Genomic DNA, 24,043 nt, shown 5'->3' on the forward strand with positions numbered 1-24,043 from the left:
TGCGCATATATAGTTATGTATATGTATACGATATTAATGTTATACCTAGGTACCTAATAAGTTATAAGTATTAACTAATATCTACAAATTAATTTGATAATGAACAATGGATATAGATTATAGACATAAGCTCAACTAAGGAGGCTGATGCAATAGTGGAGTGGCTATGCACTCTTAAAAGTTACGCATAACCTCTCTCCCTCTTAAATAAATTACTCTCTGAGCTCACTAAAATGAATAAATAAAAATTGAATCTACTGAATTTTTTTTTATTCGTTTCTATATATGGTTATAAACAAAGTGTTAGAAATAAAAATTCCGTTTTTAGCAGTTTTTCGTAATTTATCAATGGTTTTTCCCGTGTCATTAATTAACTATTGAGAAAATCAAAAAATTACCTCTCTAAAGTACCATCTTGAACCAATATTTGCTAAAAAATACTATATACTTCTGTGCTATATATGTTGAAATCAAAGAACCCCTTGACTGGTAGAAATTTTGTATACAGGATAAAAAAAAAATAAACACCATTGTAAAACCACTAGCTTCCTCGTCCCGCTCAGAATCTAAAAGCATGGGCAAGTGGGTGTAGCTCTGCTGTACAGTAGGTTACAAGTGGGTAACTGTAATGGATTGTTTTAAATTTGAATTCAATGATATAAATATATATCAATGTGTAAGAAAAAAAATGATTCTGAGCGAAGACGGTCAGCCTATCTGTCTATGATATTACTAAGTATATTCGATGTTAATATTGTAAATTTGTGAATAAAGTAATTAATTAATTATAAACTATTTACGTGGAACCTTGTTTTAAATTTTAAATTTTAAATTTTTTGCCATAAAAGTTGAACATTTTATAAATTTTCAACTACAAAATAATGTTTAAAGTTTAAATTTGATACATTTTCTCAAAATTCGAATTCTAAATGATAATATAAAAAAAATTGTGAATATGTATTCTTAATATTTTTCAACTGTCATTGTAACAATATATTAGGGGCCTTACATTAAATGTTTAAACTTTTTGCCTCAACGAATAAAGTTTTATTTTATAATAATGATAATAATTAATTAATGCTCCTATTAGATAAATAACTATGCAAGCAATACCCGTCATATAATTATGAAAAAATATCGTTGAATATGAATAAATAATTATTTAAATATTGTAGTTGAGTTTAGTTAGTAATTACGTTGATATTTGATTTACGCGGGAAAATTAATAAATTCAGAAGACTCCTTGTGGACCGCGAATGGTCTTTCTTATTGTTCAGTCTTTGTTATTATAGTGATGATACGATAACTGATAAGTAATAGTCAAACAGATAACAGATTACACTGATTACAGCATGTCTTATGAGCATTAAGACAGTATTGTTTGTTAATACCGCATTAAGCCGTTAATTGTTTATACGTCTTATTTACTTGGTTTATTTGTAAAATTGATTTACCATTTGTTTTGTTATGTTAAACTATTATGCTACTATAGTTTACCGGAATTGTATTTTTCCACTATAATCTTTTTCCCAGATTTTTAACTATAAGTTTATCGAATTGTACCTATTTTTACTACTAACAAAGGACAGTAATATTAATTGTATATAATATAATTACGTTTAAACTTGCTAATAGTTTTTATTGATAAAGGCAATCCAATACAAAGTTTTATTTTTTTTTCCAAAATGAGTATGTTATTTGATCAAATAAAATTGTTACACAGCCAAAAATTGCATTCCAATGTCATAAAAGTGGTAAATTTTAGATTTTATTATTGTGTTATAAAATTTGAACATATTTTTCTAAGTCTTAACACATTTTACTTACATTTTAGGCAGAAATGGTTTTAAAAGTTAGTGAACATACAACAGATATCTTAACAGCGCCACACAAATTCCGTGTATTAGCATATCAGGGTGATTCACATTACTCCTTAGGCAATTATCGTCAAGCAGAAGCTGCTTATATAACAGCGTTGACATTTAAAGAAGCCTGGATTTCAGCAAACCCTCCACAAACTCCATATGATGGCGCAAAAGATCCTATGCCTGTTTTAGGTCAGTATATAATATAATTAAAAATTATTATATATAACTATAAACAAGCTTAATGTAATTTATGTGTGAGTGTACAAATAATTTTTTAAAATAAAAATACTGTTTATTTTTCAGATATTAAATATCAACTGCATCTATGTTTAGTGAAATTAAAAGATAATAAACAGGCCTTAACTGTCTTACAATCGGTACCATCCAAACAAAGAAAAACTAAAATTAACATGGCTATAGCAAAACTTAATCATCAAATGGGCAATATAGTTCACGCTGTTACTGCTTATAACAAAGTTCTAAAAGTAAGTATCTGCAATAATATCTGTTGATATCTTGTTTTCTATCAACTAGAAGTTACATTATTACCAATTTCTAGTAATTTTAACCACAATAGAAACTGTTGACAAACCTAAAATGTTAATTATCTTCTGGACAATTTCCTAAAATATATGATTTATTTTTTAATTATATTTTTTTATACTATTTATTTAAATTTATATCCACACAATTGTTGTATGATACAATTAAAATCAATAACTACATTGTTTTTTTCGGAATATGTAACTATTATATACCTATAAAGTTTAATCCAGTTTTAATTTTAAGGAATGTCCATTAGCAATTGAAGCAGCTGAAGGACTTTTAAGCTTAGGGGTTAAAGGAACAGAAGTGAATGCTATGATGTTAGAAATGGTTGGAATTAATGGACTTGAATGGTTAGTATTTAATAATTAATATTTGGAACTATATCACCTATTGTATGTGTATATTTTTTTAGGATCAGTGGCTGGATAAAAGCCCATGCTTATCTGTTTCAACAGACTGAGTATCCTGCAGCAATCAATACATTAAAACAACTGGATGATAATTCACCTTTATGCAATAGTAATAGATTATTAGTAGCTATTGGAAAGTCATATTATTTTTATGGAGATCGTAAAAATGCGCTTATTTACCTACAAAGAGTTAGTTATTTACAATAATTACTTGTTCGAATTTCTAAATTATATTTTAACACAGTCTATTTTGTAGGCTTATAGGTTAAATCCACTAATGCAAGATGGTCTGTGCACACTAGCCATGTGTCTATACATGGAAAAACACAATAGAGATTTAGAAAAATTGCTCCCAACAAGTTATACAGATGAATCATCGATTGACTCCCATATGTGGATAGTTCTTGCTTTTGTGTGTTATAGCAATAGTAATTATTCTAAAGCACTGTGCTTAGCTCAAAAAGTATTTATAATGATTTTTAAATAAATAAACCAATTTACCTACAACAATAATCGTGTGTTTATAGGCTTGTTCTGTTGATCAAAAAAATATTGAAGCGCTATTGTTGCACGGAATGATTTTAACAAGTATGAAAAAGTATTCTGATGCTATTTTACAATTCCGTAAAGCTAATGATGTAAGTAATTAAATTTTCTTTTTTCTTTATGATATTATACGTGTCTATTATTTCCTAGATTGCGTCTTATCTTTTTGATCCGCATAAAGGTATGGTAGATTGTTATATAGCATTGCATAAGATGAGAAATGCTGTGACAGCTGCTAGTAATTGTTGTAAACAAATGAATAACCACCCCAAAGCACTAACAGTAAGTATTAATTTATATATAAAATACATTTTTAATTTAATTAAAATTTATTTATTTTTAATAATTACAAGGCTGAGCCCAATATATTTATATTATATTAGCAATTTAAAAGATATTTATATTTTTATACAAAATTTATCACATTTATTAATTCATATTTTCGAAAGATCAATATTAATATTTTAATACAAATAAAAAAATAAAAAAATAAATTTTCATATCAATTTGCTTGTTTGCTATTTAATTTTCTTAGAGATTGGAAATTTTGTCGATTAATATCGATTCCATTATTCTATCTCTTAAGAGTATGTTACACAGGCATTTTATGTCTCCTTTTTATAAGCGTGTGACATAGCAAATATAAGCTCAGCAGATCACGTGTAACTTTGTTAATTTATGAATCAACCTATTATGAGACATTATGGTGAGAAAATTATCTGTGTTTACAACAGTTAAATATTTTAGCAAGTTTTAGTTATATAATATAGCGTAAATTAAAAATGATCATAATTCATTTTAAAACTGAATTATCGTAAAAAACACACATAATGTTCTTACCATCAAGTTTCATATTAGGTCGATTCATTCTAATTTTTAAGCTAATGAAGCTAAACGTGATCCGCACACTTGGAATATGGAGACAACAAATGTCTGTGTAGTATCCTCTTAAGAGGATGTCAGCGCACTATTTGTTTTCCGTCTCTGGCCCACACGCAACATAGACAAAACGCATTTATGCAGAATCATTTTTTCCATATTTTTAAATAATCTTAGATTTACATCACCCATTACAAAGAAGATAGAGAATAATGGGAATGACATATCGATTTGTCTAAATATTGTCTCAAAACAGTTTAAACATAATTTAAATTTACAGCATATTTTTGTTTATTTTTAAAGTCAAATAACAATAAAATATAAAATTGATTTGTCATTCCCTCAAAAATATTGTTATCTATCTTTTTTGTAATGGTTGATTTTACTCTAAGATTACTTAAAAGCATAAAAAACTAATTCTGCGTTAATGCGTTTTTCTATGTTGCACGTGGGCCAAAGAGAGAAAACTAATAGTGCACTGACATCCTCCTAAGTAAATATTAATAGAAATCTTTGTACCTATTTATAAATATATTTCAATATATTTTACATAATTCATATTTATTGTTTAGTTATATGCTTCAATACTCATGAAAGATCCAATGACAGTGAGCAAAGCAAAAATACTTTTGGAAAGAGCATTAAATGTCGATGAATACTATCTCCCAGCAATATATATGATTGCTCAGATATACGAACAAGAAGGAAATCTCAGTCCTGCTGTTGCTGTATTGCATAAGCAAGCATTAGATCAACCAACTTGTAGAATATATCAAATGCTTGGCGATTTAAGTGTCAAACAAAATCAACTAGAAAAAGCGTTTGACTTCTATTATTCTGCACTCAAGTAATTAGATTGATTTTTTAAGTTTAATATCAACCATTAGGCCAACATAACAGATAGAGAAATAATTGTTGTTACTGACACAGAAGCTTTTGAACAATAAAGACTAACATTGAAACAAGGAAAAGAGGTGAACGATGTTTAAGGCTAAGGGGATTGGAAGCGGCATATTTATTTCACGTTTTGAACTTAAAAGCCTGACAAAATTTTGCATGCTTAAAATATTCAAATTTCAATTCTGTATAAAGATTTGAGTAGATCAACCTTTTTTCTAGGTTATTATGGAAATCAATTTTTGATATTTCTTTAAAAATTGTTCTTAAATCTTAGTTTAGTTTTTAAATTTTTAGATTTACTTTAGTGTATTTTTTAAGAAAGTTAAACATTTATTCTAATATCGACTTCCACATTAATCTAGAAAAAAGGTCGATCAATTCAAATGTTTATACAGAATTAAAATATGATAATTTTGAGTTGATGTATTTTTGTCAGGCTTATTGGTCTAGATCAAGGATGGCAAACCTTTTGAACACTGCGTGCCCAAAATTACCTTTTTTTTTTTTAGAGCGTGCCATGAAAAAAATTATATTTTGTTATATTATAGTTCGATTGTATAATTAATGTATAAAAAGGTTAGTTTAGGTACATAATAATAATAAATAATAATAATAATGACCGATAAAAGCCGTATGCTCAAAATATTTTTACCTATTACCTATAATCTATAATATTATGTATTATATATATATATGGTAAAAATTTTCGCGTGCCCGCAAAATCTTTTCGCGTGCCATGGATTTGCCATCCCTGGTCTAGATTGATTAAAATTAGCTTCTCGTTGGAACAAAATATATTATTTCATAAAATGCAATGACTTGTGCATGTGCGTGCAAACCATTTATTTCCCGGAAATTATAATGAATATCCAACCATTGCTGAATATGCGGGTAATAGTGGTGGCACGTTGGACACTCACACAACAGAACTATGCGATTTCAACTGATAAGCTAATTGCCTATCGTTTACTCTTTAGAAAAAGAGCGCTTACAGTCCTCTTAATAATGGTATCAGTTGTGTTGGCTTACAGATTTTATACAATGCCATATCCATTAGTTCAATATCAATAATGGTTGATTTAAATACTTAATACACGTATACATTTATATAAATTTCCTATAAATTAAATAAGCTACTTTCAGGACAAGATAGGCTTCTAAAATTTTATTTTTTGAGTTATAACTTATAACAAAATAATTTATTTAATTATGTTAATGTTGTCAATCTTTAGCGTTGTACATGGTCCATGTGGTTATTATTTTCTCCTGCTCATGATTTACTTATAATATTAGTTATGTCATGTTCCAGTCTACTTTTCTATCTATGCAAGGATTAAGTTGACTAAGGGCCAGTTGTACCGTCTACTGTTAAACATCAATTACGCTTAATCAGCTGATAACAGATATGTAACCAGGCAAATTTGGCCAATTAAACTCCAGTTAACTTTAATCGGAGATGGTACAACTGGCCCTTATTGTTATGCTATAATAACAAACATGAAATCCGCAATGTTTGATGCGTTGATATAATTTTCTTCAAATATCTATGAGATTAAAAATTATTTTTGATATAAAATATAGGTGAACTAAAAATAAAATAACTTAAAACTATTAAATCAAAATGAAATAATATTTTTATTGGTCAGGAAAATGATGTGCACCTTATAGACACTGCTGCACTTGAATAAACCACAATATTGTTAGTTGCTTACAAAATATATTTGACGGTTATTCATTATTTTATTGGTTTGTAGGTGTATTAAATATTAAGTTTTAATAAATAATAACAATATAATTAATTTTAAATTTAAATATTGAATACTTAATGTATACATATAAAAACATAGTTTAATTAGAATATTTCATCTGATAACAATAGGATTTTTTTTAAAAATAATTCTATTGTATAATTGATATTAAATAAACATATTATTCGCTTTTAAAATTACAATAGGTATCTTAATTAGATTTTTTATAAATTAAAAACTTATATTTTAGTTAAAAAAAATTCACATAATAATTATAATTTTTTGGTTGATTTATTTTAGCCTCGACCCTAATAATAAACGAGTTATGGAGAGTTTAGAGAGTTTGGGGAAACCGTGTAATACTTCAACAGCCACATCCGCAGATTCGACTGGACCCGTTTTAAATGGGTCACTTTTAGATGCAACATTTAGTGGTGTTAATAATGCTGAAAATGAATCAACACCATTCAATAATGCTGTACATGAAGAAGATACATTTATGGATTCTGATCATGAAGGATCTGGATCAGACATATCCATATAATTGTCCATGGCTGTTTTATGTAAATGAACTCAGATATTTTAAATAAGTTAAGTTATTACTTATTTTCTTATTGATCTGCCTTGTGATTATGACATGAATAGTGGACAATTTCACCATTTGGGCATCTTACAAACGCACTGAAACATTTAGATAATGTATATTTTGTATTTTATTATTTAATTAATTAAAGTACCTTTGATTTCCAAATCGTTTTTTACATACTCTACATATATTGAATTCCGTCAAAGTAATATTTTGCGACTCATAAAATATTCTCTGCTGTTGAATCTAACAAATAATATTAAATATTAGAATATTTCAAATAATATTAAACAAAAATAAAAATTTTTACTTTTAAAAGCTTAGCATAAAGTAGTCCACGATTCACTTGATAAAGCCTTCTATCACTGATTGCTTTGTCTAGTGCAATTACTAGAAAATTACTAATACGATTAATGGGTATTTCATCTGGTAACACTTTTAATACATCTGGAGTAGCAATTTGAGCAGCATTTTTATTTAAAATTTCAACAACTTTCTCTAAATTGGGTGCTGGTTTTGATACACCTCCTAGTCCAGCTAACCAACTATCTGGAGGGTCAATAAGTAATCTCAACAGTATTACGTAAATCTGTAATTAGTTTTTAAATGTATAAACATAAAATGTATTATAATTTTTAATTGTTTTTATAAAATTACTTGATCGCAGTCTTCATTTTTTGATTTATAAACTTTATCACAGTACTCAATTGCTCGGTTAACATCATCCAATACGGTGACATACATAGACAAGACTTGTTCATGGCGACCAAGTTTACCCAATACTATAGCACGTTCTTCAAAAAATCCTATTACATTATATTTTATAATAGCAAGAGATCTTTAATCATATAATAATACTAGAATAGCAAAACAATTTTAACATTACCATCCAAAGGAAAATGTACCAATACTGTTTCCGGAGTATAACACTTTGATTGTTCTAAAAATTCCAAAAGTTTTGTTTTAGTGTTTTGTGCTGTTTGTTCATCAGCTTGCATTGACATGGTGTTGTATTTTTGAAGCTTTTCTCTATATTGATGTATTAAAGCATTATGACATATAGCATTGGTATCATTCCAAACGTGTATTACATGTTCCAAATAAGGTATAATAAGATTTTTGTGATTTCTAATTAAAAAATCCAATACTTTAGGTCTAGGTAAATGTTCTACTTCAGCAACATCTTCTGTAAATATAGTAAGCCCTTCTTCTGGATACTTATTTAACACCCAATCAGAAAACTGTAGAATGATATCAATATTATTTGAACCTATTAAATAAATATTTTGTAAATTATAAAATATTTATGTATATAAAACAGAAGATAATATAATGATTGATAATAAACACTAATGGGAATTAATTACCAATATTTTGTAGATATTGAATAGTTCTTTCGGGTCCTTTTAAATTAGAATCGGAATCATCTGACTGCTTTTGAAGGAGTTCTAATGCCTTACTATGTAATCCTTTGGTTTGATACAAAATTATTAATTCACTATATTTCTTATACTTTTTTAATGTTGTTTCCGTTTCTAATAAATGACAATGGTTAAGTCTTAAAAGAGGTGCTATCAGAGCATCATTAGTCTACAATGTAAAAATGTATACAAATTATAATTGTGTCATTATTTTTTGTAGGTATCTAGAACTTACTTGTAAATAACATTTCAGAAGCGTTGTGTCTATTATCTGAAATAACTGTTCTTGATGATTACTATTTATTTCAAGAATATTTGATTGATTTTTAACATTGGGTTCTTTCAAAAGTTTGAATCGCACCTAAAAATTCACCAATAGTTTAATCTTGAAATACAATTAATTTAATAAAATACTCATGTTATTACTTCAGTTAAATATTCAATCAATGCGACAATTTTTGTTTCCATTTCTTTTTCAAGTATTTCCTCTCCATAGTCTGAATCACTTTGAGGTAATAAATTTGGAAATAATCTGATAACATCATAAGGATCTGTAGAATTTAAATTAATATTGCACTCAGATCAAGTTTAAAATATGAAAAATACAACTTTCATACCTGTATTTAACTTCAAAAACTCTCTCATGGATTCTTGATATTTCTTTTTTTCAAATAAATCATTGGCATATAGGGTTCTAATTTGTGATACATTTTTTTCTTTGTCATCAACAGATTCATCAGATATGTTCTATATTGTATTATAATATATTAAAAAATATACTAAGTAAAATATAGGTAAATATGAAAATATTATTATGATTTATTGACTTTATGAAAATAATATTAACTTTTTACATTTTATATAGCAGGGATGGCGAACCTTTTGGTAACTGTGTATCAAATCAAAATGTTTGGTTTGATTTTATTTGCCTCGCGTGTCAGAAACTTTGCAGACCTTTTTTTTTTAGTCGTCGTGTAAGGTAACCTCTGTTGACGACTGTCGACTGTTCTGTTGTACCTACGTTAAAAACCTACGCGATAAATGAATTTGTTGATAATATTATCTAATCGTTTACGAGCTTAGGAAATAGAAAGAACAGATCACAATATCTTGCGATATATTCCAATAATAAGTTAAAGATAGTTTCAAATTATCAATAATTTTTTTGGAAAGTGAAGAAAAAATTATGAATTATATTTTAAATTGACGTGTCACTGAAATAATGCACGCGTGGCCACTCCGTGACACGCGTGACATAGGTTCGCCATCCCTGTTATATAGGATCCATTTTTTGTCAGTTTTTCAAGTACTATATATTTCATAACTATCCGCTCATGTGATATTACATTATTTAAGTTGAAAAACAGTTTTTATTTTTAATAAGAAGAAAGGGTATACACAAAAACAGTAGTCAAAGGGTTAATAAGCATTCATTATTTAAAAATAGAAAATCTTACATGACTAAAAAATAGCACTTTTAATATAACGTATTCAGTCACTTGTGTTGGGTATTTACTATTTATCATTAATCAAGAAAAATGAACCAAATTCATGTGTAAGAAAATAATATTTAATATAAAATGTATTATTATATGACAGACTAATAATATTTATAGCTAATTACTTACAGCCAATTTTAAAGCCAGTTGAAAATCTTTGTCTTCAAGAAGTCGTTTGATTTGTTTTGCAAATGGAACTGCTTTTAAACAGCAAACATCCAATGTAGAAGAAACATAAATTAAACCATTTTGACAAGAAAACATATTCGATGTTTTAGAAGTAACTGATATTACTTGACGAGATACTGAACTTTCAACTGATTCTATAGTTTGTACATACAACTTATCACTTATACTTGCGATTAAGTAAGGTTCATCATATACTGAAATAAAATTGTGTTACAAAAATATACATTCTTAAATATAAAACTTTTACTCACAAATAATAGATGGTGTGTCTATCCATTTAATAAATTGCTGTTCAGCTACATCATCCATTGTACTCATAACAATAAAATGGGAATCTTTGACAACACCAAACATTGTGTCAGATATTTTGGTTATTATAGGTTCTTGATTTTTCCCAGTTAAGAACAAAGGTTTTACTTGTTCCATAGTAACCTAAAAAAAATACAATATTTAAATTATTTTAAATTTCTTTTACACTATTCAGCTTAACATAATCAGAAAACATCAAGTATTTATTTTAAACTTAAATTCTTTAGTGATTCTACAGTAAATTATTTGAAATATTATTATAGTCAGTATATACTAAGAGATCTAATTATTAAATAATAAATCATATTCACTGATAACTATTGAAATTTCAACTATAAAAAAAAAATGCATACAAAATAGATATGATTATTATTTTTGTCATTGCTATTTGCTAAATTAAATTCCTTGAACCTATACATAAATAGAACATTAACACCTATAGGATATGGTTACTAGTAAGAAAATAATGAATGACACTGCTCAAAATGTCAAAGGTTTATTTTTAATTTTTGTAGTGTGCCTACTACTAACTGTAAAATATCAATATACTATTAGAATATTACATTTTTGATAACTTAAAATATGAGTATATCCATGATGTCTAAATTTACTCTTTCGTTAATTTTCATGACTGTTGTTGTAATTCTATGAACTAGGTACTCAAGTTTTTATTTATATTTTATTGATACACTTTAGTTGTTAATAATTATAATACACTTTTAGGAATTGGTTTATTTATTAGTTTTTGTAGCTTAACTGATAATGTTTAGATTTTTCAATTACATTTACAGTGAAGCTCATTATTATTTTTTCCTAAACAATCAATAATTCTGACAAAATATTTATTAATAGCTAAGTAAAAAGTTAGAGAAGTTATTTTACTAGTACTCTTTTTTTTTTAATTTACATTACACAGATTTACTGTAGCAAATTATGTAATATGTTTATATAATAGCATTAAAATGGTTTTATATTCAGGGATACTTGTATTTTTACTGGTAAATAAAATAACTCTAACCATCTGTATGAAGCGAGTATCCATGGTTGTCAAAACCTTTAATCCCCATCATACTAAAAACGTATTAATATAATATTATAAAATATAAAGATATAGAGATGTTTCGTTAAATCAATTGACAATAAGTAATTCAAATATAATTTTTCATTTTTTCAATTCTTTTTTTGTGAAATTCTATAGTTGTTTCATAATATTTAGTGCAGATTTATGGAAATTTTAATATAATATTATTTAATTATAAAATTTGTTTTTTTTTGTTTTTATGTGATTTTTTTATTCAATCTATTACAAAAATATGAACAGTAAGAACAATTGATGACAATGTTATAAAATAGAAAAAATAAAAAGGCAGACTGGACGGAGTGTAGAGGCCTCCCAGGGGAGGTACTACGACAAATTAAAAAAAATGATTATAAGTTTATTAAGGAACACCATACAACTATATAATTTTAGCTTAATTAATATTTGCCATTAATAATTAATTATTGATATGAATATTTAATTCATGTAATTTTAGCTATAGTTTTACTTTGAACAAAACTATGTATGTAAATATTTTACAAAATACTATTTTCCCTATTAGTACCCTAGGTTAACAACTTACAGTATGGAATACTAACACATAAAAATCATAAGTATACAGTGATTAGTGTGAAACTTACATCAAATAAATAATATTCATTTTTACAGCCAATAACTACTGTTTGATCACACCAGACTAGTGTACGTGGTATATCTGGTAAGTCAATATTTTCAGAATGCTCCAAAAAATCTTTTCCTTTCCAATAGTAAACTTGCAACTGTCTCTTAACAGCTACACAGAGGCGAACTACTGTGTTGCTGGGATTACTTTGCAATCCATCTGGAGTCTAAATATATATTTTAATATTATTTCTGTGTAAACATGTCATTTATTTAGTTTCAATAATTTACCTTCACATTTATAGTAAATGAACTAGCACCTTTAGTTTTTTGTAAACCAGTTGTTTTCAAATGTATTACTTTATCTCGAGATACATCAAGCACACTAACTCTTTCATCTAAAAATGTAATAAAAATATTAGAATAAAAAAAATGTTTCTTATTCAAATGTTAAGTACCTGATAGACAAATGACTATTTGACATTCTGATATTGCAGTCAATTGTAGTATAGGTCTTTTGCTAAATGTTTTATTGCAGTCAACTAGTTGTACTCTAGGACTGGTCGTGTACAAAAATATGTGACCTAGACGATTTCCAACCAGCAAATAATTATCTAAGAAATAAAAGAATACATTTAATATTAATAACATGGTATGGTCACATATTTTCTCATATTATCAATAGTATGGTTTTCTACTTGTATTCAATTTTATGAATTAAGAACTATTAGGGATTATAATAAGAAGAAATATTAATTCAAAAGTCTACAAACAATTTATATAGATAATAATTAGGGCAAGGCAATTCAAGTCAAATAGAATTATCTTAAATAGCTAATCTTAAATAGCGTAATTATGTAATGTATATAACAAGTTTAAAAACAAATGGTAGAGTATGATGCAGATTTCTGAAAGTCGTGAAATATGAATACATGAACACCCGTCGAAAAATCATAATAAAGATAGAATAATATTCTATGTATATAATAGACATATTTTCAACAATTAAAACTTATGATGAAAACAATTACCATAAGCAGTGATGCTTTCGATTTGTACAGAATACTTCAACAGTTTAACAACTTCGTATACGTCGTGCATTTTGAACCGTAAATCAATGGCACTCGTAAATCACACGGGAATAACAATTTATAGCCTGTAACGAGCAAAGATAACTATACCTAGAATACGTAGGTCACATAGGTACCTAAAGTTAATCAATTATGAATAACCATCGAGCCTAGGCCGCCGTATTTGTATTTGTACAATACGGGTGCTGAGTGTATAATTATTAATATTGAAAGCTATTTAATTCTTTAAAGATAATAATAATATTAGGTATTTTGCTTGTTGCTTCCTAAATTCTAATGCTAAATTCAACATAATATTAATTCTTATTTTTTAAAGCAAGAATGCAAGATAATATTTACTATGGTATTTCGTTATCAATTACTCAATTACGATAATGTTGATAGGAGTCGGCGACGGAGTTACATCACGCCATGGATAGTAAAACTGTTTTTTTGTTATTCTTCCATTCGCAATTTCACAAATTTCGCGGTCTTTCCGTAAAAATATTTATGCCGCATTGCCGCGTATACATTATGCCAATATTGAATATGGTAATGATATAAATATAGAATGGCAGACCATTGACTCGTACCATCATTCGTAGATATATGATAAACAGATAAAATAATAAAACTGTGTGCGTCCAATCTATAATAAAATATTGTTATTTTAAAATTTAAATATAGGCGTAGATACTATTAGTACGTCGTGCTTTAAACAATTTACCACAGTACCTACCCTGGCTACTCAACTGTTACAAACATAATTATTGTGTGCGCATAATGCGTGCGGAATATAAAAGTCAGTATAATCAACCATAATATATTATGATTATCGATTGAAACATTTCGTCAGCAGCACACTGCAGTGTCTTATTATTATTATATTATTATTATACTTCGCCACGACTGTGGTAGAAGAAACCAAGAAAGATTACGAATATTGATGAGCTTTCTCGTGGTATACCTACGACCATATTATAGGAAAAGATGCATTTGACGTGCCTGTATACAACTGCCTACACAGTCTGCGCACACGTCATGTCTATATACAAGAGTTTCACGTCGACATCGTTAAATACAGAAATATTCAGTATATGACGTCGTCGAGTGGAACATTCACTGACTAGACTATAATATTGTGGAAAATCTTCAGATAACACGATTATTACGCCAGTCACCATTAGTACCAGACGAAGTTCCGAGAGATAAAACGAAAAGTGGGCGTAGTCGGTGCACGACCGGGTGACATCATCGACGATAACGGCGTAAAAACTGTGACATTCTTGTGCACTTCGAACGAAAAAAAAAAGAATTCTATACGACAAAACAGCGTTGTCGTAGGTATACTTGTTTAACTTATAAATCAGAAGAATTCGACGCAGACAATTATTATAACACATAATATTATACTGCATTGTATTGACTGTATTGATAGAAAGATTGCGTTGTGCCGTTTGTTCCGCGGTCGTCCGTTTTTTCGCTGCATCGTATATTCTATATGATGCGACGACGGGCGTGAACGATATAATTGTAAAATCACACGTTCTAGTATTATACTATAATATAGTACATACAATATACCGAAACACAATTACATATGCCAAAATTTCCGTTCCGCTGCAGGTAATAAAATAATGGGAAAAAAAATCGATATTAAAAAAAATAAAATTTACTCTGCTGCAGCGGATGGAGGGCCTTGTGTGCGTGTGTAGTGTATGGTGTGTGCGTGTGCACATTTGTGTGTGTGTGTGCATACGTGTGTTACTGATGTGCCTGCAAGACGTGTATAAATGTATAATATGCAATTTTTTTTTTATTATTATTATTATTATTAATTAAATTGGCTCCCATAGAGATTTCACGTTCATTGACTCCGTCGACGGGTGGTGGCAGCACTTGTACCAAGGTTGTCTTGGGCGGCGCTACTCCGCCGCCGCGCCCCGCCGCCACCATCCCCCCCTTCCCACCCAAGGCACCTGGTTAGGCAGTATCTCGCTGCGCCGAGGTTCCGTCCCACCACAGTCCCGCCGTCCCGGTCGGCCTAATCGGCCTGCTCTTGTGGTTTCGTGTCTATTATCACATCAGCAGTGGAGTTCCGATCTGCCTGCGCGACATTGTGGGGATAGGCCAGAGCCAGAGAAAATTTAACTCAATTTAAAAAAAAAAAAATAAAACATACCAAGTCACTAAATATACTCGACGCAATAGACACGCGACTGTTTTTTGTGCATCGGTTTTGTTAGTGCGCCGTACGTGTTTGGCTCAATGAGCGACCGTAGTAATATGTGAATATAAGGTAAGCTTTGTTGTGTTTAGCCCGATACGAGAAAACCACTGCAGCGACGGCTGTATCACGGGATTTTTCTCAATTCTCCATTCGGATTTGACACCGTTCGTTTTTGTATTTTCCTCTTGCGATTCTAAGCGTAAATCTGTTTGATTTTTCGAACCGTTTAATGTTGCCTGGGTACGTTTTTTTCATTACGTATTGTTTTTCTCGTTGACATAGTGAGCCATGAGTTTTCGGAATCGGCTGTCCCGCGTCGCCAAAAACAACAACGAAACACCACCGAGGAACAAAATCACCACCACCAGACACGACTGTTGCAGTGCTACTAAGTTGCGAGCAAGCAGCGTCGAGCACGATCGTATTAATGGCAATCACGAAGCTCACAGAAATGCCACTTCTGTAGATAGAGTGTTGAGCGTTAACAGAATTCCTAGGTAGTTAGGATAGTTAACCCGGAATAGTGAAATCGAGTTATAAAACGATCACTAACAATTACAGATTAAACCAATTGACAGGCGAATCGAGTTGTGCAGCCAGCTGTAGAACTCCAAACAGAACTATTACAAAAACCCCAATAAATCGTTCCAGTCTGAGTTCCCCAAGTACTCCACAAAGAAAGGTTTATATATTTTATTAATTTTTATATTCTTATTGCAATTCTTTTTATTTCCATAGGTGTCAGCGAGAGGCAGAGGAGCTGCAACACCATCTCCTCGTTTCAGACGTGAAACAACTGTTCAAAAGAAAACTGTGGATAACAAACCTGATAAGGAATGCCAATCATCATCTGCAGATATGCCGTCCAAACAATCATATCTATTCACCCAGAATTATTATGACACAGGTTCTTGTTCTGTAGAGATAATCGAAGAAACATGTTCCCCTCAAATTACATTACCAATACCAACGGAAATATTGAATACAAAATCAGCTATACTCAATCGTTCAGATGACGACGAAGAAAAAGCTACCGGGATTTCTCCAGATGGGAGGTAATTAATAATTATTTATTACATTTTATAAGAAGTTTTTATAATATTTAAATTCATATACATAACTAACTTTTATAAATATCAGGTTTCTCAAGTTTGATGAGGAGCTTGGACATGGTTCTTTTAAAACAGTCTTCCGAGGTTTAGATACTCAAACTGGTGTTGCAGTGGCTTGGTGTGAGCTCCAGGTAAATTAAAAAATATTATTATTGCATTTTTATAGTTTATAATCGATTAATTGATTGATTTTGTTGTTATATCATTTATAGGAAAATAAATTAACGAAGACTGAACGCGCTCGGTTTCGTGAAGAAGCTGAAATGCTAAAAGGCTTGCAGCACCCTAATATAGTTCGGTTTTATGACTATTGGGAAGTTTCTTTAACAAAACGAAAATATATTGTACTTGTTACTGAACTAATGACATCAGGAACATTAAAAACATATTTACGTCGTTTCAAAAAGATTAATCCTAAAGTGCTAAAGTCTTGGTGTCGACAAATTGTAAAAGGATTAAGTTTCTTGCATTCTCGAACACCTCCAATTATACACAGAGATCTAAAATGTGATAATATTTTTATTACCGGTACAACTGGATGCGTAAAAATTGGGGATTTAGGACTAGCCACTCTAAAAAATCGATCATTTGCTAAATCTGTTATTGGTAATTTGAAACAAGATGTTACCTAGTTTATTTAAAAATATTCATTTTAAATTGTACATTTTAGGTACTCCTGAATTTATGGCTCCAGAAATGTATGAAGAACATTATGATGAGAGTGTTGATGTATACGCCTTTGGAATGTGCATGCTGGAAATGGCTACTTCTGAGTATCCTTATACTGAATGCACAGGACCTGCTCAAATTTATAAAAAAGTGATAAGTGTAAGTCAATATTTTTTTAAAGCAATAGATGTATAATATTTTATATTTTGTATTGATGAAATCCTTTGTATTTTTTAACTTCTAGGGTGTTAAACCTTTAAGTTTTGATAAGATTGAAAATCCAGAAATCAAAGATATAATAGAGTCATGTATTAAATTGAAAAAAGATGAAAGGTAATTTTTAAAATCTTTTAATTTAATATCATGTAATATAATACAATACAGAGTATATATTTTTATAGACCATCAATCAAAGAATTATTGGCTCATGATTTTTTCACGGAAGATCCAGGAATTAAATTAGAAATGGTTAGCAGAACAGACAGTCGAATTGAATTTCGTTTACGTATTCTTGATCCAAAAAAGCGTTGTAGCAATAAACACAGAGAAAATGAAGCAATTCAATTTGATTTTGATATCAATAATGACAATGCAGATGATGTAGCATCTGAAATGGTACAATTTAACATTTTTAATAATTATTTACCTATCCCAACTGTAAATTATTTACAGTAATATACTAATATCCGTTACTTTGTAGGCAAAATCTGGATTAATTTTGGAGGAAGATAGTAAAACTATTGCTAAGATGTTAACTAATCAAGTTTATAATCTAAATAAAGAACAAAATGACAAAAGAGATGTGCCAATTGACGAAGAACTATATAAGGGTACATATGGACTGATTGTTATATAATTAATTTTTGGAATTTGGGTTAGAATTCGTTTTGAAACTACATGGGCATTATTTTTATTTAGATGATATAAATTCTGATGTTAGTGGATTGCAGTTTCGACAACCAGAAACTGTTGTTATGTACCAACCTGCTAAATATATTAATCAGGTACGAAATGTTTTTATTTTTATTAAAATAAATAAAATATTTTTGATTCAATTCAAATTTTTTGTTATTGACCAAAATTGATTTTTGTACTTTATGTTTTATTATAGGACGAAGAAATGAAGTATGATAACATATCAGTTCTGCCTGAAAATCTACTTAAACCCTCCAGTGAAATTAATGTTGCAGAACTTATTAATCAAGACCAATTATTTATACAAACGTCACCATCTAAAAGTCTACCACTTCGATCAGTTGATACAATAAGTCAACAAGATAATTATAGAAAAATATCAAATATATCTAATGCATCTACAGATTCAGCTTATACATCAGATACCAATATGACTTATAAACAGCTCTCTGATATTAACCAAGTGCCAAATATGGTGGAAGTTGTACCAGAAAACTATGTATCAAATGGAAATGACAATATTTATCATCAAGATACAACTATGTATCAAAATGTTGATCCTGCAATAAACCAAGATGCTTCTACATATGTTCAAAATCCACAATGGAACTACCAAATTAATACAGTTCAAAATCAAGTGCCTTCAACAGCTGATGAAGAGTTACAAAGAAAAATATCCACGGTATCTACTGTTTCCAATCTTTCTTCATTATCGTCAGATTCTGTTCAAGGACTTGTCCTACAAGATATCCAGCTTCATGCCATTATACATGAAGAAAATGCATTACAAAATAATCAAAATGTATATGTAAGAAATCAAGAAGGAATAAATGTAAACCAATGTGATAATTTAAATTATTGTAATGTACAATCTCCATCCAATGAACCATATTTATCAAATATACCATCCTACCAAGAGAATCAAGTATGTCCTAATTATAATAATCAAAGTATCCTTCCCGAAGAGATCATACCGGTAGAGGAAAAATCTTTAGAACCTACGGTTGAATCAACAAATAATGCTACTGAGCCAGATGTTAAACAAAACTTGAGGTAAAATATGTTTTCTTAATGTAGAGTTGAGTTTAATCATTTATCTGTACTGGTTAAGGTCAGAACAATGCTAACTGTATTTTATCTGTTAATACATATTAATTATACATGAAAACATTTTATTTTGTTAATACACTTAATTTTTATCTATTAAATCAAGTATCATATATATTTACAAAAATCATGAATTAAGCAACAACTTATTTGCATTTTATGATTAATTACATGTGTGTGATATTTTACTGATTTAATAAAATAATAATCATGTTTAATTATATATCATTTGGATTTTTAGGGTTGAGAATTTAGAAGAATCATCTGTAATAAAAGAAGCGGCAACTAGAAAAAAAAGTAGAACTTCTGGTCCGTCATTAAATCTTTTGGCTGTATATGATAATCGCCAAGCAGAATGTCAATTAGAAAGTAATAAACACAAAACTGTAACATTCAGGTTTAATATTGATGATGTTGTCCCTTATGATGTAGCTAACAAATTGGTAAATTAATTGCTGAAAAATCTAAAGAAAAAAAAAAAAAATAATATTTTTAATGATTTTATTTAAAGGTCACTGAAGATTTGTTAGAAGTATCCCATGTAGATTTAGTGGCCGAAATGATGAAAGACTTGGTGAATAAACTGAAATTGGACATGGAACCTGTGTCTAATAGTATTGATCCGTCCTTATTAAAACAAGAGGTACTATTTAGATATTTTTCATAACATAAAATATAATACAATATTAGCTATTAGGGGTGATAAACAGACAATGTGGGACAAGCATGCTCACAAATAAAAAAGTGTATGTCTAAATTACTATAACAATTTCATATTTTCATTTGATGTTTGAAAATTAAATATTTTAATAGATAATTGTACTGTTTCGTATTAATTATGAGCTTACACAATGTAGTTTGGCTCTAATTGTTGAACAATAAACATAATATTCAAGCATTCGTGAATTGTAATATTTATTTATTTTAATCTAATGTATTAGTGTCATTAAGAAAAACTTATGTGTTGCACTTATTATATTGGTGCTGCTCACAAAGCTCATCTTGTATTATTTTAAAACTAATCAATTTTTTTTTTTTTTTTTTAGACTGAAAGAATTCCAATTACCGGAGACTCAGAAAGTGGAATAAATACAAATCAGCTCAATGATATTGTTACTGAAACTATAAAAGAAGTTGAGGAAAAATCAGAGCCTGAAAAGAAAAAACCAGTATGTATTTAAAAAACTAGTCATTTATACTTTTGAACTAAACATATTTTATAATTTTAGTGAATTAACTATAAAACCTATGTTTATTAGTCCTAATCTCAAATATTGTTTACTTAGGCACGGAAAATATCAAGGTTTTTAGTAAGCCCAGTCATTACAGAACAAACTTTAGAAGAAGTAAGTCTTTTATTTTATTGGTGTATTTGTATTTTTTTTTATTTTTATTATTTTTATTATTTTATAGTATTATACTGATAAGAACATACCAAAACAAAATGAATTACTTAGTCCAGAATCACTTGAAAAGAGTATTCTGACTGAAATGATAACATTAGCAAGTACTAATAATCAAAATGTACCAGTTTGTCCTTCAACTACAAATGAAGATATATCAAATCTCGATACGAATACTGGTCTAACAACTGACTCTAAACTACATTCCCAAGTTCCATCTGATTCGTATGTATTAAATTATTTCAAAATAAACAATAAACTAAAATTATTGATTGATTAATTGCAATATTATCCAGAGCATGTCAAAAAGGAGGTTCTCTTACTATATCCGAACTCCAGCAAAAGTTAATCCAACTTACAGCTCAGCCATCAGAATTATCATCCAGTAGTACTCCACCTATCGGTTCTCATCCAAGTACACCTCATGGGCATACTGGTTATGAGACATACATGAATACTCTTCAAAAACGTTTAGCTTCTATTTCAATGCCTGCTGGCAACATACTTGTAAGTATTCAAACTATTTATTAATCAATAAATATGTATTTACTGTTCAGTGTTTATAATTTTGTATACATATTAAAGGGACCACTTTCACCTCAAAGTACATTACACGCAATTAGTTCTGCAACATCTAAATTAAAAATACCTATTGCTATTGAAGTTGTTAAGCCTATGCAACCAGTAGCTATTGGAATTGATGAAGTACACATTGGCGATGAAGTTGGGCCAATTTTAGTGCATGCAGTCCAAGCTCAGTCTATTTTGACGGGTAATGAAACACTCCACCGTGTGATAGTGCCAGAAGAAAACAAAGATCAACAAACTATGGTTGTACAACCATTACCTGGTCATGTCATTATGGTTCAATCAAGATTCATACAAAACCAAGACCCATCTATTCAAGTATTTCAATTTTTTATGCTCAACTTTTTAGCCACATTACTAATTAAATTATTTTCCTTATATTTATCAGGAATTTGAAAGTCATTCTAATAGTCATAAAGAAGATTCTAAAGAAAGAAAAATTAGCCGTGCTCAGTCAGTTGATTTGCATAGTTTAGAAAAGGTAATGTTTTAAAGTAATAGTTAAATAAAAAATATAATACATTTAGTATTGTGTAGGTAATAGGTATCAAAGTATTTACAATTTTTTCATATCATACATCTTATAAATAACATAAAAAATAGTATATCATATTATTTCAAAAAAGAGATGACTAAGCTTATTTAATTAGTAACAGGACAAAAGTACATAGTCCGTATTGATATAGTAATTATATTGTTAACTAAAGCTTTTCTGTGACCTTTGGGTCATATTATGATAAAAATAAATCACCATAAAATATTATTGTCATGATAAAGAGTAAGATAGTATTAACAAATAAAATAAATAGTATGACATAGGGCCAGGATAAATTCAAAAGTTTCATGACAATATTTTTTTTAAACATTTTAATTTTACTGCAATCTGTATGAGAAGGAACCTTAGTGGATTTTTGCCAAGTAATTCTGAGCCCTACCAAATAGAAAATAGATGACATTACAGTTGTCTCTGTCCGGAAGGTGCGCTGTAGAAGGTATTTGAGGTTCCTTCTCATTTTAAAAAGAGTATAGAGTAATCTATTACAGCAAGTCCATTATCAAATTATTTTACGAATAAATATTTGATTATTTGTTTTAGAAGTTGTCTAGTATGCATACCAATACGTACAAAAAATATTCCTCAAATGCAGTCAATCTCCATTCATTACCTTTATCAACCGACCAACATGTGGCACAATCTGTGGAAACAGAGGTCCCTAGTGATAATTACCAATCACACTCTGTATGTTAAAAATATTTAACCAGAATATTTTAATATTATAATATACATTTGAACCTTATTATCAGTTTAATCGTAATCTGTATATTTATTGATTTTAATAATTTTTTTTAGAACGATGAAACTAAGGATCAGAAAGATTTGAACATAGATTATAAACCTGTGAATACAAATGAAATCTCCCAAGCTACTAAATTAAATGTATCTCCTTTTGATTTTCAAAATGTATTACAAAGGTAAAACTGAATCAAATTAAATGTATTTATTATTTGTTCTTCCAGTTATGTATATTTTTATTTCATCTTAGGCAATATTTCGAATTAGAGAATTTACGTAAACGTCATCTAGATGAACTGAAAAGTTGCATGCAAATGTTAAGAACAGAAAGTCTGCAATCCACTATATTATATGAAGCTTTATCACCAATTTCTAATTCTAGTAAGTTTACATTTTAATCATTTTTTAACATTAATATTAATATTATTTATAATTTAGGTAAAAAAATACCTAGTGAAACTAGTGGAAATTCCAGATCAGTCTCACCAACGCCAGATAATGGAGTGATGAAGTTTACGCCAACTGGCTTATACTTCTTACCAGAGTCTGTTAAGCTTTTATCACCTTCCTTAGCCGAATCCCAACACCACGGCTCTAATCATTAGTCAACAGCAAAGAAAAAATAATAATCTCTTAAGCGTACTTTTAACATTTCGTTATTCCTTATTTTTTTCACTATACACAACGTTCATCTAAAACGCTTATAATTAAATTGTTATTTTATTTTGTATAAGTTCCTTAGAAAATTGTATTCAACAAATATATTATTTAATTATTCAATTTATAAATACATATACCTACTAATATGTTGTATTTGCACATTTATTCAAATGATTGCATAATATAACATATTTGAGTGTTACACTCAGACCAATACTAACATCTTTAATCTAATAATATTATTTATTAACAATCTATAATTTTATGTTTCAAACATAATTTAATGGAAATTGTTGCGATATTTAATCAATTTTTTTTATGATTATTAGTTTCAATAATTGTTATAATTTTGTAGGTTACAACTTACAGATTGTTTGTAATTTGCATAGTCTAGTCTAATTAAATTGATTTTGTAAGTCATAATTCTTAAG

The 24,043-nt window shown here is 28.7% G+C and overlaps 3 protein-coding genes across 6 annotated transcripts; 2 read left to right on the top strand and 1 right to left on the bottom strand.

Moving 5' to 3' along the window:
* The first annotated feature begins 1,236 nt into the window (after positions 1–1,236).
* On the top strand, positions 1,237–7,651 carry LOC100164934 (anaphase-promoting complex subunit 7). Its single transcript, XM_001942628.5, has 10 exons — positions 1,237–1,754; positions 1,835–2,057; positions 2,172–2,353; positions 2,658–2,767; positions 2,830–3,016; positions 3,084–3,290; positions 3,355–3,465; positions 3,524–3,655; positions 4,825–5,099; positions 7,201–7,651. The coding sequence occupies exons 1-10, from the start codon at positions 1,686–1,688 to the stop codon at positions 7,442–7,444; spliced, it is 1,740 nt and encodes a 579-aa protein (XP_001942663.1). The 5' UTR covers positions 1,237–1,685; the 3' UTR covers positions 7,445–7,651.
* LOC100162844 (vam6/Vps39-like protein) lies at positions 6,853–13,977 on the bottom strand. Its single transcript, XM_029490104.1, has 16 exons — positions 13,746–13,977; positions 13,596–13,671; positions 13,023–13,178; positions 12,856–12,962; positions 12,585–12,791; positions 10,847–11,027; positions 10,536–10,789; positions 9,525–9,654; positions 9,334–9,458; positions 9,143–9,268; positions 8,854–9,076; positions 8,373–8,756; positions 8,144–8,292; positions 7,797–8,075; positions 7,638–7,732; positions 6,853–7,581 (listed from the first exon to the last, which is right to left on the bottom strand). Exons 2-16 carry the CDS (start codon positions 13,663–13,665, stop codon positions 7,512–7,514), a joined length of 2,556 nt encoding a protein of 851 aa, XP_029345964.1. The 5' UTR covers positions 13,666–13,671; positions 13,746–13,977; the 3' UTR covers positions 6,853–7,511.
* A 1,671-nt stretch (positions 13,978–15,648) lies between these two features.
* Positions 15,649–23,828, top strand: LOC100160817. Of its 4 annotated transcripts, none has more exons than XM_008186107.2 (24): positions 15,649–16,063; positions 16,147–16,361; positions 16,426–16,546; positions 16,603–16,919; positions 17,005–17,107; positions 17,189–17,582; positions 17,647–17,804; positions 17,890–17,978; positions 18,047–18,260; positions 18,346–18,475; positions 18,564–18,649; positions 18,757–19,613; positions 19,909–20,110; positions 20,179–20,310; positions 20,714–20,836; positions 20,954–21,013; positions 21,081–21,295; positions 21,367–21,577; positions 21,656–21,976; positions 22,047–22,139; positions 22,755–22,898; positions 23,010–23,131; positions 23,203–23,333; positions 23,391–23,828. In XM_008186107.2, exons 2-24 carry the CDS (start codon positions 16,153–16,155, stop codon positions 23,555–23,557), a joined length of 4,599 nt encoding a protein of 1,532 aa, XP_008184329.1. In that variant the 5' UTR covers positions 15,649–16,063; positions 16,147–16,152; the 3' UTR covers positions 23,558–23,828. The 4 variants fall into 4 exon arrangements, with proteins under 4 accessions (XP_008184329.1, XP_016660940.1, XP_001942786.1 ...); XM_016805451.2 differs by having other exon boundaries at positions 15,649–16,028; XM_001942751.4 differs by having other exon boundaries at positions 15,649–15,933.
* Positions 23,829–24,043: the final 215 nt, after the last annotated feature.

The sequence above is a fragment of the Acyrthosiphon pisum genome, chromosome A2, assembly GCF_005508785.2.
Source record: "Acyrthosiphon pisum isolate AL4f chromosome A2, pea_aphid_22Mar2018_4r6ur, whole genome shotgun sequence".
In the NCBI taxonomy this organism is placed as follows: Eukaryota; Metazoa; Arthropoda; class Insecta; order Hemiptera; family Aphididae; genus Acyrthosiphon; species Acyrthosiphon pisum.

What these genes read in the sequence shown, in the direction of transcription:
- LOC100164934 (XM_001942628.5), top strand. Translation starts at nt 1,686, where the DNA reads ATGAGTATGTTATTTGATCAAATAAAATTGTTACACAGCCAAAAATTG. An exon ending in CACTGTGCTTAGCTCAAAAA is followed by an intron (nt 3,291 to 3,354) that starts GTATTTATAATG and finishes GTGTGTTTATAG; the next exon opens with GCTTGTTCTGTTGATCAAAA. An exon ending in ACCACCCCAAAGCACTAACA is followed by an intron (nt 3,656 to 4,824) that starts GTAAGTATTAAT and finishes TTTATTGTTTAG; the next exon opens with TTATATGCTTCAATACTCAT.
- LOC100162844 (XM_029490104.1), bottom strand. Translation starts at nt 13,665, where the DNA reads ATGCACGACGTATACGAAGTTGTTAAACTGTTGAAGTATTCTGTACAA. An exon ending in CGAAAGCATCACTGCTTATG is followed by an intron (nt 13,179 to 13,595) that starts GTAATTGTTTTC and finishes TTTATTTCTTAG; the next exon opens with ATAATTATTTGCTGGTTGGA. An exon ending in TGATTGAATATTTAACTGAA is followed by an intron (nt 9,269 to 9,333) that starts GTAATAACATGA and finishes GTGAATTTTTAG; the next exon opens with GTGCGATTCAAACTTTTGAA.
- LOC100160817 (XM_029490103.1), top strand. Translation starts at nt 16,153, where the DNA reads ATGAGTTTTCGGAATCGGCTGTCCCGCGTCGCCAAAAACAACAACGAA. An exon ending in GGGATTTCTCCAGATGGGAG is followed by an intron (nt 16,920 to 17,004) that starts GTAATTAATAAT and finishes TATAAATATCAG; the next exon opens with GTTTCTCAAGTTTGATGAGG. An exon ending in TGGCTTGGTGTGAGCTCCAG is followed by an intron (nt 17,108 to 17,188) that starts GTAAATTAAAAA and finishes TATCATTTATAG; the next exon opens with GAAAATAAATTAACGAAGAC.